Source organism: Rattus norvegicus, chromosome 1 (assembly GCF_021556685.1).
Source record: "Rattus norvegicus strain SHRSP/BbbUtx chromosome 1, alternate assembly SHRSP_T2T, whole genome shotgun sequence".
NCBI lineage: Eukaryota > Metazoa > Chordata > Mammalia > Rodentia > Muridae > Rattus > Rattus norvegicus.
The window spans coordinates 221,086,386-221,104,941 of NC_141534.1; the positions used below are offsets into that span (position 1 = coordinate 221,086,386).

The following is an 18,556-nucleotide window of genomic DNA, read 5'->3' on the forward strand; positions in this document are numbered from 1 at the left end:
CTGAGATCTCTCAGAAACTGAGCCACCAACCAGGCAGCATACACTAGTTAGTCTGAGGACCCTGACATATATAGCAGAGGATTGCCTGATCTGGCCTCAGTAAGAGAAGATGCATCTAACCTTTGAGAGACTTGAGGTCCCAGGGAGTGGGGAGAACTGGCGAGGTGGGGTTCGGTTGGGTGGAGACATCCTCTTGGAGGCAGGGGAGGAGGAATGGGATGAGGAACTGTCAGAGGGATGACTGGGAGGGGGACAACAACTGAACTGTAAAAAAAAAGATTAAAGATAATTTTCTAAAAAAGAACAGCAAGTCTCAACTTTTATATAAAAACAGTAATTTCTACTTTGAATCCTCACAGTACACATCCACTCATTTGTGAGGGCTGAGGTGGGTGGGAAGGAAATGTCAGAAGCAAACGTTTCTTCCTGAGTCATTGGGGGGAAGTCCTGTCACAATCAACCAGTCTGGCATCTACAAAGGTGAATCGCTGTCCTGTGAAAACACACAAGCAACGCTTCTCTTGGAATAAACCATCTGACATCTGATCCTTTTCATTGTCTGGTTAGTACATCTTTTTTATTTTATTAGGGGTTGAAGAGTAAATTTTATTGAAAACAAGTTTTTTAAAGAAAAGACTTTTGTTTTGTAATATTTTATGATTAATAACATATAAAGCATGGCTTAAAATATGATCAGCAGATGAATATTTATAATTCTTATTTTGTGATTTTAATATTTGAATCTTTAAAATTTGATATGCTCTCTACAATGGCCTATCCTTGGTGATTATAGGGAATGCCAATGAAGTGTGATATATTGAAAGCCAAACACCATTTATTATTATTATTTACTTTTCTTACATTCCAGTCATTATCTGCCTCCCTGTCCACCCTCCAAAAGTTCCTAATCCAATTTCTCCTCCTCCATCTCTAAGAGGATGTCTCTACCCCATCCCCACCCCACCAGAACTCCCCACTCCCTGGGGCCTCAAGTCTATCAAGTGTTAGGTCCAACATCTCTCACTGAGGTCAGAACAGGCAGTCCTCTTCTGTATATGTGTCCAGGGTCTCATCTCAGCTTTTGTATGCTGCCTGGTTAGAAACTCCGTGTCTGAGAGATCTCAGGGGTCCAGATTAATTGAGACTGCTGGTCTTTCTATGGGGTTACCCTCCTCCTACTTCTTCCAGCCCAGCCTTTCTCTAATTCACAGGGGTCCCTGGCTTCTTTCCATTGGTTGGATGTGTCTGCATCTGACTCTTTCAGCTGCTTCAGTGGGTCACCATGCTTAGCTCCTGTCTGTAAACACACCATAGTATCAGTAATAGTGTCAGGCCTTAAACTGAATGTCATCTTGGGCCAGTCACTGGATCTCCTTTCCCTCAGTTTCTTCTTCATTTTTGTCCCTGCAGTTCTTTTAGATAGGGACAATTCTGTGTTAGAGATTTTGACTGTGAGATGGCAACCCCGTTCCTCCACTTGATGTTCTGTCTTTCTACTGGTGGTGGACTCTACAAGTTCCCTCTCCCTGATGTTAGTAATCTCATCTAAGATTACCTTTGAGTCCTGATGTTTTCTCATCTGCTAGGTCTCTAGTACATTCTAGACCCCCCTCATCCCCCCCCCCACTCACACACATTATACCTCCCGAGGTTGCCTGATTCCATTATTTCTGCTGGCCCTCAGGGTTTCACTCCTGATTCCCCACCACCACCCCAGTACCTGACCATGTTCTCCTTTTCACTTCCTTATCCACTTTCCCACTCAGGTCCCTCCCTCCATCTGCCTCCCATGATGCTTTCTTCTCCCTTTCCCAAGTGGAATTGAGGCATCCTTACTTAGGGCCTTCAGCTTGTTAAATTTCTTGAGTTCTGTGGACTGTATTCTGGGTATTCTGTACTTTCAGGGTTAATATTCACTTATTCGTGAGTACATACCATGCATGCCCTTTTGGGATTGAGTTACTTCACACTGGATTATATTTTCTAGTTTCATTCATTTGTCTGCAAAACTCACAGTGTCCTCATTCTTGCTAGCTGAATAGTATTCCATTGTGTAAAGAAACCACGTTTTCTTTATCCATTCTTCCATTTTGGAACATTTGGGTTGTTTCTAGCTTCTGGCTATCACAAATAAGGCTGCTATAAACATAATGGAACACACGACCCTGTGGCATGGTGTGGTATCTTCTGGGTACATGCCTAAGAGCCAAATACCATTTTTAAAGTCTTACATGTGTAAGCAAAAGCCTTGTCTGTTTTTTAAAAGCCATTGGCATTCCTAAGATTGTAAAACAAATGTTATACCTTATCTTTGAAAGCTTCTCCAGACCTATAAGAAGCACAAATAACATAAGAATAATTATAGATCACAGGGGCAACATTTCCTGGGATTGACTCCCATGTAGAGAGCATGCATGGGCGTGGGACCCAGTGAGCAGTTACACAGGCTCTCACAAGCTTTGTTGAGAAGTCGAAACTGAAAGGGACCCTTTGAGGGAACAGTGAAACTGAATGCGTGTGGCAGTTGGTAGATGAAGAAAGTTTCAACAAGTTCCAACAACTTCACATATTATATACATACATGCATACATGCATACATACATACATACATTGGTGGATGGAGCAAAGCTCCAAAAATCTTCACATACATACATACATAATACATACATACATACATAATACATACATACATACAAATATACACATTGGGAAAATGTCTGAACAATTTCATGCTTTCTTTCCATCCAATGATATCAAGATTCAGGGTCATTGCTGATGGTGTTTCAACAACTGGGACTCATTTACTCTACACCCTCTTAGCTCAAGAACCTAAATTATAATTGCATCTACCTCTCCATGGATCCTGCCTCAACTTTGATAGGCATACTGGTGTTTGATATCTTAACCAAAGTCAGAATTATATCAGTGCTCTTCACCCCGACACCGGGTCCTCTGGCATCCTCCAGAGTCTCATGCTATGTGTACAGTCTGTATCACAATGGAGAAAGAATGCAGTGTACATGCCAGGTGAGAATACTCTGATTGATTCTAGATGAAGAACCAGGTTCTCTAATTCTGCAGATGCTCTGGGAATATGTACTTTGGAAGCCACCACTGCTGTGACTACCTGTGTATGTTGTTGGATCTTAAACCATGAAAGACCCCTTATCTAGTCTCAGCAGCATAGAGAAAACTAAGAAGAATAGAATCACAAAACCCTATTGAGTACCAAGTTATCAATGTTGCTACCACTCCTATGAGTGCTTCTTACAGCGGACCACTATGACAGCTTCACTTACTGCTAACACTAACATGGCTGAAGAAGCTTCACAGATTCTGCATTTCTGATTATCTAGACCCAAAGTCACTGCATTGTGCACAACCCACAGCCCTGTCTGTGAATATCTTTCACAAATCAAATTGTGGATGAGATTACTACTTGCTTAGATGTGCAGGTTTCCCTCCATCATCTCACTCCCCTCCACTGTGATGTCTTTTGCTCACCTCATCAGCTCTCCTTCCAGATGCTCCCATCTCCATTAAGCTCCTGTCCATTCCATGTTTGTCTTCACTGGTGACCTCTGAGCTCTCAGGAGGCTCTGATTTACCAGGCAGAGAACAGATGACCCAAGATTCTGATGGCGAGCTTCCTTATTAGCTCACTGAATCGCCTAGGATTTCCCTAAATTTGTTCCTAATTTCTGAGTTTATCAAGCTTCTAGGGGAGGACAGATTATGAATAATTTTTCATCATCTTATCTATGACCTATATTGTGATTCATTAATGTAAACTTCACCTAAGAAATGTTTATTGAGTAATGCAAATGAAGTTTGATCCCCAAGGAATCATGTGATGGAAGCTTCGATTCCAATATAAAAATGCTGAAGTGACAGTACTCCTAAGACAACAGTTCTCAACCTGTCAGGGGAGACCCCCTTAGGCATCGAAGGACCTTCTCACAGGAGTCACCTAAGACGATTTGAAAATACGGTTATTTACATCATGGCTTACAACAATAGCAAAATTGCATTTATGAAAAAGAAAGAAATAAACTTTATGTTTGGGGGCGTTCACCACAGCATGAGGACCTCTATAAAGTTTTGCTGCATTAGGAAGGTTGAGAACCATGACTCTAGGCAGGTGCTTAGGTCATGGAAGCCTTGCTCTTAGAAGGGATTCATGTAGTGTTATGTGACCGTGGTTACTTCATATGAGGATAGATTGTAATATCAAGATCACTTTGGGCCTTGATCACTCGTTCTATTTCTCCATGCAACAGTAACCTCTTCATTTCCAGTATTACCTGTGCTATGGTGTGACTTAGCCGGATAACCTTAACCAGAGCTGTCAAATTTTGTGGTCATGTTTTTTTGTTGTACCACCTAATAATGGGTTAAATAAATTCACCTTCTTTATAATATCCAAACATCAAATATTTTATCAAAGTAATATTAAGGTGGTTTGATTTTATGTGGGGAATCTTAGGTTCAGTAGACTAATGAGATCATGCAGAAATGACTGTGTTTAAGTTTGTCTTAGAGAATAAACTTTTTCCTTGAAACTGGATGCTTCTTAGACCCAGAAAAGCACTGTATTCATTGTTGCTGTGTAGTAATTATGAATTCATGGCAAGTCTCTGACAGTAGAGTTTCCTGTGCACACAATACATTCAAAATCTTCATACACAGTTCTCTAGAAAAACACGTCTCTGGGAAAACACATGTAACTACAGTGTGTGAATTTTTTCAAAGAGATTGGAAAGGCCATCTAAATGACATTGGTCTGAGTATGTTAAATCTTTAGTATTGTATGTTTGTTATGTTGGTATGTCTCGTTTTTTAGTTTTATTTTTTATGCTTAATAGTTGAAATATAATGGGTTATATTTTTATATGTTGACTTTATTTGGTTTTAAGTTTTGCTTTTTATTAATACTTAATAAACAAAAATTGGTCATACAACATTTTTAAATATCATAGTATTTTGTTTATTTCCTTTGACAGAGTTTTACCAAAAGGAAATCTCCAAACTTATCATCGCAATAAGCAATGTTATTTTCTAGGGGAATAAAAACTCTGCTAACGGGATCCACTCCTTTTGAGTATATTTCACAATAATTATACTTGCCTTGGTTGAGGAATCAAAAATCAGTTAACGGTTTGTATAGAAAAAGTAGGAAGTGGTTATGTGTTTTTTCAGAGATTCATATCACAGCCTTTTTGACTTAAAAGGTGCTAGAAGAATTATGCAAATCTAAGGCAAGAGAGGTGCCAAGTGTGGGGTGGCCAGGAGCTCTGAACAAAAACTCTTGGGGATGGGAGTGTTCCCCAGAGCTTGGCCCTCCTCAGACACAGAGGGCAGGCATTGTTGAAGTAGGTAGGGGCAGGAATTTGGTTTCTTAGGCTTCAGCATGATGGCTTTTAACTGACTGGATGAATATAGGACATCTAGGTAAAAAATGAGATCACCTTTCACTGCACACACTCCTCTGTTTTTGACTGAGGATTGTGCACAGTTAACTGTACCTTAGGAGGTATGTTTTGGACAGGGAAAAGATAAAGGCTTGTTAAAGTGGCAGAAATTGTTTTTCCTCCAGGGTCACAGGAAGGTGGCTAGGTACAAAGCATGGATTTTCTCCTGTTGTGTCTTTAAAGCCATTTGGACATCTCTTGGCTACCCTCAAGATAATAAGTACCTCAGAGCTAAACAAAGAATTCACAGCTGAGGAATGCCGAATGGCTGAGAAACACCTAAAGAAATGTTCAACATCTTTAGTCATAAGGGAAATGCAAATCAAAACAACCCTGAGATTTCACCTCACACCAGTGAGAATGGCTAAGATCAAAAACTCAGGGGACAGCAAATGCTGGTGAGGATGTGGAGAAAGAGGAACACTCCTCCATTGTTGGTGGGATTGCAGATTGGTACAACCATTCTGGAAATCACTCTGGAGGTTCCTCAGAAAATTGGACATTGAACTGCCTGAGGATCCAGCTATACCTCTCTTGGGCATATTTCCAAAAGATGCCTCAACATATAAAAAAGACATGTGCTCCACTATGTTCATTGCAGCCTTATTTATAATAGCCAGAAGCTGGAAAGAACCCAGATGCCCTTCAACAGAGGAATGGATACAGAAAATATGGTACATCTACACAATGGAATATTACTCAGCTATCAAAAACAACGACTTTATGAAATTTGTAGGCAAATGGTTGGAACTGGAAAATATCATCCTGAGTGAGGTAACCCAATCACAGAGAAACACACATGGTATGCACTCATTGATAAGTGGCTATTAGCCCAAATGCTTGAATTACCCTAGATGCCTAGAACAAATGAAACTCAAGATGGATGATCAAAATGTGAATGCTTCACTCCTTCTTTAAAAGGGGAACAAGAATACCCTTGGCAGGGAATAGAGAGGCAAAGATTAAAACAGACACAGAAGGAACACCCATTCAGAGCCTGCCCCACTTGTGGCCCATAAATATACAGCCACCCATATAGACTAGATGGATGAAGCAAAGAAGTGCAGGCAGACAGGAACTGCATGTAGATCTCTCCTGAGAGACACAGCAAGAATACAACAAATACAGAGGCGAATGCCAGCAGCAAACCACTGAACTGAGAATAGGACCCCCGTTGAAGGAATCAGAGAAAGAACTGGAAGAGCTCGAAGGGGCTCGAGACCCCTTATGAACAACAATGCCAACCAACCAGAGCTTCCAGGGACTAAGCCACTACCCAAAGACTATACATGGACTGACCCTGGACTCTGACCTCATAGGTAGCAATGAATAACCTAGTAAGAGCACCAGTGTAAGGGGAAGCCCTGGGTCCTGCTAAGACTGAACGTGATTGTTGGGGGGAGGGTGGCAGTGGGGGGAGGATGGGGAGGGGAACACCCATAAAGAAGGGGAGAGGGAGGGATTAGGGGGATGTTGGCCCGGAAACCGGGAAAGGGAATAACACTTGAAATGTAAATAAGAAATACTCAAGTTAAAAAAAAAAGATAATAAGTGCCACTGTTGTACCCTCAAGAATATCTTGCCTGTTCACCCTTCGATGAAAGCTATATGCAATTCCTGACTTGTCCAGCAAGGAGCTCCCTGATGGATTATTCAATCCTAAGTGCTCATTCCTAAACACATTTACATACAAGCGTCATTAAATGGACACAACATTGTGTGCCTGTGTATATGCATTAAATCATATGCATATCTAATAATAATACTTAGAGGGAAATGGATGTGAATCTGAAAGAAAGACATCACAAGAAAAGTTGAAGAGAGGATAGTGTGGGATGGAAATGATGAAATACACTATTCAAGTATAGTATTCTCAAAAATAAAGTAAAGAATATTTTTAAAATAAAGTAAAAGAAAAGATAAAGTCTTAAAGAAGGCCTTGATTGAGCACTGTATGAAGTTGTTTTAATATCTAATTTTTCTCTATCCTCAAGGTATCAAAAATCTGAAAGTGATATTTAAATTATTGACTGATTATTTAATCATTTCACATACTCTTAATAACCTATGTTATTAATCTCTGTCACCTACATATCATTCTGAAAATCCATGAGTTAAGACAATATCTGCTCCATGCAGAATTTGGAGGACATACAAAAGTTGGAGACTGCGTACCCAGCATATTATGATTAGTCTGCTCTTAGGATGACTGTAACCTAAACTAGGACTCAAAGGCCACGAGCTGAAGCCTCTGATACAGATGTTCATCAATGGAAGACACTGAGAAAACTTAGCAGTGTGCAGATCAGAAAGAAGATTGGTAGCAACTGTGCACAATGCACCCTTCACAGATGAAGTCAAAATGATCCAAAGAATGTTAGGAACCAGGAATTCCCATGTTAATGAAAGCTAGGAGAAAACTCCAGATTATTCAAACTTTTTTGTGTATAGGTGTTTTGTCTGCATGTATGTCTTTTTGCCACATGCATGTGTGGTGCTCAAAGAGACCAGAGAGGGTAGAATACCCTAGGAAATGTTATCATCTTTCCTAGTTTCACAACAGAAACCCCCTATCCCATCCCCCCAACCCCTGCCTCTATGAAGGTGCTCCCCCACCTTCCCCATCCACCCACCTACCCACTCCCACCTGCCACCCCGCCCTGGCATTTTCCTGAACTGGAGCATTGCGCCTTCACAGGATCAAGGGTCTCTCTTCCCACTGATGCCTGAAAAGGCCATCCCCTGGTATATATGCAGCTGGAGCCATGGGTCTGTCCATGTGTACTCCCTGGTTGATGGTTTAGTCCCTGGGAGCTCTGGGGTGTCCGGTTGGTTGATATTGTTGTGCTTCTTATGGGGTTGCAAACCTCTTCAGATACCTCAGTCCTTTCTCTAACTCTTCCATTGGGGACACCGTTCTCAGTCCAATGGTTGGCTGTGAGCATCCGACTCTGTGTTTGTCAGGCTCTGGTAGAGCCTCTCAGGAGACAGTTATATCATGCTCCTGTCAGCATGCACTTTGTAGCATTCTCAGTAGTAGGGACTGGGTTTGGTGAGTGCACGTGAGATGGATCCCCATTTGTGGCAGTCTCTGGATGGCCTTTTTTCAGTCTCTGTTCCATACTATGTCTCCATAATTTCCTCCTGTGAGTATTTTATTCCCCCATCTAAGAAGTACTGAAGCATTTATACTTTTGTTTTTCTTTATGAGCTTCATGTGGTGTGTAAATTGGGTATTCTGAGATTTGGGCTAATACCCACTTATCAGTGAGTACATATCATGAGTGGCTTTTTTGTGATTGGTTACTTCACTCAGGATGATATTTAGTTTCATCCATTTGCCTAAGAATATCATGAGGTCATTGTTTTTAATAGCTGAGTAGTACTCCATTGTGTTAATGTACCAAACTTTCTGTATCTATTCTTCTGTTGAAGGACATCTGGGTGCTTTCCAGCTTCTGGCTATTATAAATAAGGCTGCTATGAACATAGTGGAGCATGTGTCCTTGTTATATGTTGGAGCATCATTTGGGTATATGCTCAGGAGTGGTATAGCTGGGTTTTCACGTAGTACTATGTCCAATTTTCTGAGGAACCTCCAGACCGATTTCCAGAGTGGGTGTACCAGCTTGCCATCCCACCAACAGTGGAGGAGTGTTCCTCTTTCTCCACATCCTCACCAGCATCTGTTGTCACCTGAGTTTTTGATCTTAGCCATTCTGACTGGTGTGAGGTAGAATCTCCCAGTTGTTTTGAATAGCATTTCCCTGATGACTAAGGATGTTGAACATTTTTTTAGGTGCTTCTCAGCCATTTGATATTCCTCAGTTTTGAATTTTTTGTTTAGCTCAGTACCCCATTTTTAAATAGGGTTATTTGATTCTCTGGAGTCTAACTTGTTGAGTTCTTTATATATTGGATATTAGTCTTCAATTGGATGTAGGATTGGTAAAGATCTTTCCCAATCTGTTGGTTGTCATTTTGTCCTATTGACAATGTCCTTTGCTTTACAGAAGCTTTGCAATTTTATGAGGTCCCATTTGTCAATTCTTGATTATAACATAAGAGGATTTCCTTTGCAATTTACCCTTAAGTATGAGCCTGGCATTGAATTATCTCCAGAAGTTCATTCAAAATTTTATTCTTATTTCAGTACTGTGTCTTCTGCCCTGGAAACCATGCAAGGACTGGCGCAGACAACCATGACAGTGGTTCCTGGAGGAACTCAGCCCTTGGAGCCATCTGTTATAAAATCACAAAGGTGGAACGAGAACAAAGAGACATTCCTGAAGGGGGAACCCAAAGTCCTAGGGGTAAGACATCTTTGGATCTCAGGGGAGAGTCATTTTATAAATATATAAATTATTTAAATAAAAAGCAGACACCCATGCTCTCTTTCAGTAGCTTCATGGTACATCAGCACAACCTGGAGGTAATAGCATTTGATTTTCAAATGCATCTGTTAAAAATATCAATAAAATATTTTAAATAGAGAGCAGTTTTACCTTTACAGTAAAATTAAGGGGGAGATAGAGTTATATACACTCCCAGTGATGGGAACTCTGATTTTAGTGCTTTGTGGTCTATTAGTTTATTGATATTTTTAATATTGATGTAAAATAAATAATAATATCAAGTAGTAGTTAATCTTTTCAAATTATTTTTTAATGTTCATTTGTTTGTTTTTGTTTGTTGGGGGTGGTTTTTGTTTTGTTTTGTTTTTAGTCTTTTGAGACACTATTTCTCTTTGTGGCCCTTGTTGTCCCGGAACACAGGCTGTAGACCAGGTTGGCCTTAAATATCAAAAGGGTCTGTCTGCCTGCCTCTGCCTCCTAAGTGCTGGGATTAAAAGGCCTGCACCACACCTGTCCAGCTCAAATTACTCTGTCTCCTGACACTTGTGGCTAAGTCTTTTTCTGAGGTTTGGTGCATGGTATTCTTAAAGAACTCTCTGTTTCCTCTACATTGTTGAGTCGGATGGCCTCTTCTCTTGGGTTTCACACATATCCTATCCCATGAATGGTCCCTGGAAGTGTTAACCACTTGTCCTCTCAGTTAGCTTGCTATCAAGTAGTTGGTTTAATTTGTCTTTAAAGAAAAATTAACCTTTGATTTTTAAGCTTTGTTTCCATTGATTCCCTGTTTGGAATTCTAGTGATTTTCATTCTATTTTTAATTTTTCCTTAGGATTAAATTCTGATCTTTTTGGGTGAGGACTCCAAAAACCAAAGTGTAGTAGACTAACTCATTTTAGATCTATCCTTTTTCTTTTTAAAAAAAATAATTAAAATCTGATCACACATCACCCCTGCATTTTATCCCAACAACACTCCCAAGCTGTCTCCTCCCTTTCAGATGTGTGACTTCTTCTTCTTTAAGTATTATTTTTACGTATACACAGATATAGAATAATAAATACATTACTATTTCTTTTTCGGTCTTTATATATAGACTCATTTATTCCCCTGTACGGATCGTTCTTATTTCCTCCACCACATCTTCATATGTTGTTTTTATTTTCATTGAGTCTTTATTACAGGAGAAATTATACTCAGATTTCCCCATTGTTGGGTCACCATATGCACATTTCTTCCTCAAAGTCCAAGCCCAAAAAAGATCATGTATGCCCTTCATATTTTCCTCATTCTGTATCTAGCTTTATTTCCTCAAAATCCTTCTTGCTGGTATAATTTCTGTCTCATTCATGAGTCTTTCTTATGTGTGCATGTGACAAAGGACAGCAACAGAGGTAGAGGTGCATCAGGGGCATCATAAAAGCATCTCTGGAAAGAACTTCACAAATTCCCACTAAGATTGAAATTACTGAAGTGTGTGTGTGTGTGTGTGTGTGTGTGTGTGTGTGTGTGTGAGAGAGAGAGAGAGAGGGGGGGGGTGTCTAAGGGATGATTTATAAGTTAGTACATCTCATCCATATATGAAGACAATGGACAAAAGAATAATATTTCAAATTTATCCATGAATTATGAAAGGAGTTGGTGGAGGTAACTTAGTGGCTTGATAGTACTCAGCATGGGCATAATTTTTGTGGTGATGATGTTTTTATATTTTTGTTTCTAGGTGGTACAAGTTATGATTGCTCTCATAAACCTCAGCTTAGGAATAATAATGATGATACCTACATTTGTTGAACGACCCTTTTCAGTGATCTTACTGGCCCCAATTTGGGGACCAATAATGGTGAGTACACACAGTCTTTTGTAACTGGAGGTAATATCACCCTATTGTGACTATACTAACTTTGGGTGAGAGTGTCTTTCAACTCTTTCAAGTAGACTGTAAGTTTGAGAACAGCATACTTAAACCATATTCAGTATTTCCTTGTTCACATTGCAATGTCCACGTGCCATTCATATAAGATAGGTGGACTGTTTATTTAATATGTCATTTAAAATATATTGTGATGTCATGTAGCCATGTACTCCCAGAAGGGTTAAACATTGACACAAATGGTTTCCTCAGAAGTTCATGGCTAGTCAATTCTAGGGTTGGTTAGAAAGAGCAATATGACTTGTTGACATTATCTGTTTCACTGCTCATAAAACTTTTACAAGTATAGCCTCAAACTAAGGATAACTGGCTTGTTGTCATTGACTTGGGGAAATTGAGATCTACTTCTCTAGCTAGCAAAGGATCACAAAACTCTGACATCATGAAAGAATGAATGAAACCAGGGTGTTGTTGGTAAAGAAGAGGGGACAAAGCTGGGCAGGTGATTAAAAGCATCTGGTGGATCAAATCTCAATAAATGCTTAGGAGAATAGGAGAACTGTAGATAAATTTAGTTTCACATTTTAAGAAAATTACTAATCATATTTAAATAAGAATTTTGAAAGTTAAAAAACTCTCTTCTATAAAGAAGCTTGAGAATTCTTTTTTAGAGTTGAGAGTGTCAATTAAATATAAAAATCAAACCTATTTTCTGACCTATATGGTATGAACTGACAAGTGGAAAATAAAATGCATAACCTTAGTTACTAGTTATTTTATAGTTTAGAGTCTTATTCAAGTGTTGCAAGGTTTCTATTTATTGATGAACTGGAGAATGAGAAAATTTACTTATTTAGTTGACCTGGTACTTTAATTTTCCCTTCTTATTTTATGACAGGTGTTTAATATTTGAAGAATGCCTCAGGCTCCCATACTTTTCAAAGTTGCATGACACTTCATATATCCATAATAATAATAAAAATGATAATAATAATGAAATTGATGATACCACCAATAATATCAGTAATTGCTTACATTGCACTTAAACATCACACACACACACACACACACACCTGTGTGTGTGTGTGTGTGTGTGTGTGTGTGTGTGTGTGTAATGTTCCTCCTCAACCAATCACTACAGCATCTGAGAAATTTGCCTTTATCTTCACTATATAAATGAAAAACAAAATGAGGCCAAGGAAGGTTAATTTTCTCAAGATGTATTCACTCTATGAACAAGAACTCAGAATCTCATTTATCTCCTCACTGTGTATATCTGTTTCAATCTTTATTTCCTACTCGATACCATCTTGGAAGCCAACTCCCATAGTTCATGATGGAAGATCCAATTCAAGGCTTCAGGCCTGCATGGGGAGCAAAGGACTAACATCTAACCCCGCAGCCTCTCATCAATATCTTGACTTTAGTTTCAATGCTGTGGTTCGCGTGACACCCTGTTAACTTTTAATCTTCTAAACTAAAATTTGGAAAGCAAATCCAGACATCCATATATTAGGCTGAATAGTCTAAAGAGGTCACTTCAATCAAATCGACAGTGTCATTTTTGATTAAATTGAAAATAATGGCCAAATTGGCAGACTCAAATGAGCTACATTATTCTAGTCATCATCTAATATATAATTTAATTTGCTACCATTATTTTATTTACAGCTTCCAATATGAATTTTCAACATGGATAATTTCATTTTTGTTTGCCAAACTTCTTCAGTTTAGTGTTACGATGGCAAAATCTTGTTATAAGGATTGAAAGGCTTTAGTCTTTGTTGCTCTTAAAAATTTTGATTAGATGAGAGTTGAATTATTTTTAAAACCTTAATAAAAGTGTGTGAAATTACCCTATTGATTTAAATTTTTAAAAAGTCCTCTGTTTCTTTTCAACTCTATCGAATCTAATTTCAAAGTACCCTAATATTAAATAAATATCTTCAGAGTAAGAGACTTCAGACAGCTTTGTCAGTGTAGTTAGAAAAATGATCATTCCAGTCACAGATTTTAATGGGAAAAAGTACAGCAAAGAGGGACCGTGGCTTACTCCTCTGGAAGAATACAGAAATCATTATTAAAAATTTCACACACATTTAATGGCGTCTGCTTATAATCTCTTCACTCAGGAAGTATAAATAGGAAAGTCACTCCAAGCACAAGCCTGTCCTGGTTTATGTAGCAAGCTCTAGGACAACCAGAACTACGTAACAAGATTATGGGTATGGGGAAGGTGGGTGACATAGAAAACTGCTGCTTTTTGGACAGTCGGTCACTTTACTGGACCCAGTTGCTTCAGAAGTAAGGGTGAGAATGCTACAATTTATAACAAGTATTTAAAGATTTTTAACCTGGATATTTCCCCTCCTGACCAGTTCATTATCTCCGGATCCCTGTCAATTGCAGCAGGAGTGAAAACGACAAAGAGCCTGGTATGTATTTTGGTTTATTTGGCTATCAAAGGGGAGCAATTTCATCAACTGTGCATTCTGCTAAGCTGTGAGGGGGTTGACTCTATCTTCCTAAAGCCATGGCTATGAGTTTAGAAGGACCTGACTTTCAAAAGTGTAGCTGAGCAATTGGTTCATAATCAGTCGCATCGTTGTCTGATGGATATCATGTCAAGGCAGTTGCTGGGAGACACTTGGCCCTGGTGCAGTGAATTTGGGGAAGAAATGTCGACTTTCAAAGCTTCCATTTCAGCCCGCCAACTCTGACCACTAACACGCAGCTCAGTTCCAGTTTGCTGAGTCATTTTACTTCTCACAATAAAGTCTATTTAAATGAACCATGCGTAGGGGATTGTGGGGCTACATCTGCAGCATAGGAGGAAATATGCAAGAGGGACATGGCCATCAGCATCTACACAAGGGCGGTTAGGCATTTGCAGCACAGTGTGGTGGAAAGTGACAGACAGGCTCTCTAGACAACGTGTCAAAGATGTGGAAGAGCAAATCTGAAGAGCATCTTGTGTCCTTGAAAATCATCTGGAGAAGTTAGTCTTAGGAATAACAGTTATTATGTTTTTATTTTGGCAAGGGATTGAAGTTAAGCTACTATAAGAAAAGACACAAAGCTTACTTTTCGGCAAAAAGAGGATGAAATGGTTTACAACAAATATTGGTGGAGCTATACAAAGTACGCCGTTGGTAACTGATCCCCATTCCTTTCTAGGTCATCAGCAGTCTAAGTCTGAACGCGATCATCTCTGTGGTGGCTGCAGCTGTAAGCATTATTAGTATCATCAGTGTCGTTGTGGGTGCATATTCTTCCCGTTTTTATGCGCATCCAATCGTAAATGTAAGTATTCACTCCAGTGGTAGGATGCCAAGGTCCAGGCAAGGGCTCACTGACTCTTGCAAAAGCAACAGTCCACACTCTGATAAATAAAATCAATTTGAGGGGAGCGCCCAAGGGGAAGTCACTTCCTCTAAGAAGAAGGGGAGGGATAATTGCGGGAAAGATTTGTACATTGGAAAGGAGGAGAGAAGTGGCTGTGATTGTGATGTAAAGTGAATAAAACATAAATTATTGGGAAAAAAAGAAAAGAGAATCGGAAGAGAAAATAAGTTTTAGGATGTTGAAATGATAGGCACGTAGATCAATATTTATTTAGGGATCAAGTGAAACCTCATTATTTTTCTTCTATCTGTAACTAAGTGCAAAGGAAATCACTAATGTGACTAGTTCTCAGCCACAAGGACCTGTGGCTGTCTGTCTGATCTTCAGTTGGTGCACCAGAGAGATCCAAAATAAACCCAAGTTCCTAATGGTTGGAGGTGCTGATCCACTTGGGAAAAAAAGATAGAATGTATAATAGCTTATAATTTTTGCAAAACAGGTTTCAAGGAGTAAGTTCTTTGTAAGAATGCGCAGAAAGAGTGCCTGCTACCTGGAATTGCCACATGGAATTTTCAATGATCGGGCAAAATGATCAAGAAAAACAACCATTCCTATAGCTTAAAGTAGTATATTACAAACACATTACACATCTGCTCTTATGTTGAAAATCTACCTTTGTTTTATCTTTGTTGCTGTTTTCAGTATGTGTGATTGATATTTAGGTAGATTGAAGTGTTGCTATGTAGCCTAGGCTACCCTTGGGTTCAAAACCACCCTCTCAATCAGAGAAAGAACTGGAAGAGCTTGAAGGGGCTCGAGACCCCTTATGAACAACAATGCCAAGCAACCAGAGCTTCCAGGGACTAAGCCACTACCTAAAGACTATACATGGACTGACCCTGGACTCTGACCTCATAGGTAGCAATGAATATCCTAGTAAGAGCACCAGTGGAAGGGGAAGCCCTGGGTCCTGCTAAGACTGAACCCCCAGTGAATGTGATTGTTGGAGGGAGGGCGGTAATGGGGGGAGGATGGGGAGGGGAACACCCATATAGAAGGGGAGGGGGAGGGGTTAGGGGGATGTTGGCCTGGAAACCGGGAAAGGTAATAACAATTGAAATGTAAATAAGAAATACCTAATTTAATAAAGATGGGGAAGAAAAGATATTCTGCCTTATATTATCTAATAAACAACCTATATTCTCACTGTAAACCATGCTAACACCATCCTGAGGTTTGGATAAAAAAAAATACCTGAAAGACTATTATCTTCAAGGATGAAATGACATTATTTTCTCCATGTATATAGCATGGAGCACATCAGGCTAGACTTAGGGGGTCTCTGATAATTGTTATTAGTAAAAAAGAAAGTAAGAAAATAAGTGACATTCAGGAGACCAATAATTTGTCTTTGTTTTGGGCTATGTCAAAAGCTGCATTTCCAAACACCTGGATAGGCCCTTCCTCCTTTCGGCATAGTAGTCAGAGGTAGGAGGGCATATTTCAAACATGTAATCTCCATCCTTTACATTCCTTTATGTGAATCTTTTTTTAGGCTTTGGATGTTTTGATGTTAATTTTAAATATACTAGAATTCTGCATTGCTGTGTCCATCTCTGCATTTGGATGTAATGCTTCCTGTTGTAACTCCAGTGAGGTGAGTATCAGTTCTTAGTAGGTCTCTATTGCTCTGTAATCAGCCACACAAATCTAGCACCTTACAAGGACACACCTTCTTTGTCTCTTACTTTCCTCAATCAAGGCCTTCAACAGCTTTGTCATGTCCCCTGCTCAGTCTTAAGAGGCTCTGTGAGCAGAAAAACTGAGGTTCCCTTTGGGTTTCTTAGTTGCATTAGTAACAGACTTTAAAGCCAGACTCAGAAGGAAGCTCAAGGACACTCTTAGGACAGTTTGAGGTAGGTAAATTAAAACAAACACTACAAAACAGAATAGAAAAGCTAAAAATCCCTTTATCCTCTAGGCAGAGGGAAGATGGAGAGAAAGAATGCAAAAGCCCAGAAAGTCTGAAAACATATTTAGGAGGGCCAAGTCACAGCTCTGAGTTCAGAAGTCAGTAAATTTTAGATTCTTGTGTTCCAGAGCAAAGGACTTTACCAGGGGATCATGTAAGAAATGGAGACAGTTTATCAATAAAACAAAAGCAGTCCTAAGAATGGAAGTGGACTAGTGAGCTGCAGAGAGAGCCTGAAGGGCATCCAGCCACAGAATGAAGCAGTTTTTATAGGACCATTATAGACTCAGAACTTTTTGTTTGTATCTGGGGGACTCACTGTCCCACAACCTCAACCTGGATGCTGATTCCTTAGATGAAATCCAAGCGAAGAAGACTTTAGAGTTTTCCTCTGTGTACTGGTTTCTTTTACCTTGTAATCTTCTGTAGCTGTTGTTTAGGAATGGCCTACCTACATATAATGAGCTCTAATCAAATCCAGCCCCACTCCCTCCACTCTAATTCTTCTTTTCTAGTCCCCATTCTCGTGTTCAAACTGTGTTCATAGGGTTGATTAGGATGTGATTTCTCAGAAACTTTCCGTTTGTGCACACATGGCCATTGTCTTAACCCAAGTAGAGCTGCAGGTGATCTTGAACAAGGAGTAGGAAGAAGGTCACACAAGGAGAAGAAAGCCTCATATGCAAGAGGAAGAAAATAAGTAAGAGGAGATAAATACCCAGGAAGTAGACCATGAATACAGTATGCCAGATAAGCTACTTCAGAGCTCATATAGGAAGCTAGTATAACCCAGCAACTGCTCCCTAGAGCTGTCCCTGCTGTCCCCTTGTGTATCAACCCACAAAAGCAGTGACCTAGGCACATGAACATCTTAAGTATTTACATCTTCTTCATTCCACTGCTGCCCTTGTCCCTTGATTGTGAAGGACAGAATATATTCCCATGTGTCATGATGCTTCTGCCATTCTGGGTCCCTGACATGTGTACAGAACTTCATTCAAGGCCACCATGTTAAGGTGGATGTGCTATGTCGGCAGGATCAGACTCATTTGGAAGAATGCCACTGTCGCTCTTTGTGACACTTTGCTTCAAGTGAACCATTGACACAGAAGACTGATGCTCTAAGATGAAGCTGCGGACACCAGCTACGCTGCTCAGTCTCTGCCATAGGATGACTGTCCTAGTTCTGCAATACTGGATGATCCAAGAGTGGCCCAGAAACCACTCAGTTTGATGTGTTCAACTCTGTAGTGACAGTATAGACACTAGTAAAAGTGACACTATGGAGTAAGGAAATGGAAGCTGTGACTATACTGGGTGACTCAATGACTCTTTGATTCATTTTACAGGTTCTTGTAGTGGTACCATCAAATCCTGCTGTGACAGTGACGGCACCCCCCATGACACTTCAAACATTGTTACCATAAGGATACCAATGGAAAAATGTTCCAGAAAATCTGTATAAGAACCACCCTGGAGAAAGAGTCTAATTTTGATGTGTGTGTGTGTGTGTGTGTGTGTGTGTGTGTGTGTGTGTGTG

General features: G+C 39.7%; 1 protein-coding gene across 1 annotated transcript; it reads left to right on the plus strand.

Annotated features, from left to right (window-relative positions):
• The first annotated feature begins 451 nt into the window (after positions 1-451).
• On the plus strand, positions 452-18,487 carry Ms4a4cl1 (membrane-spanning 4-domains, subfamily A, member 4C like 1). Its single transcript, XM_087608796.1, has 7 exons — positions 452-562; positions 9,625-9,784; positions 11,550-11,669; positions 14,078-14,134; positions 14,877-15,002; positions 16,600-16,701; positions 18,366-18,487. Exons 2-7 carry the CDS (start codon positions 9,650-9,652, stop codon positions 18,441-18,443), a joined length of 618 nt encoding a protein of 205 aa, XP_087464922.1. The 5' UTR covers positions 452-562; positions 9,625-9,649; the 3' UTR covers positions 18,444-18,487.
• Positions 18,488-18,556: the final 69 nt, after the last annotated feature.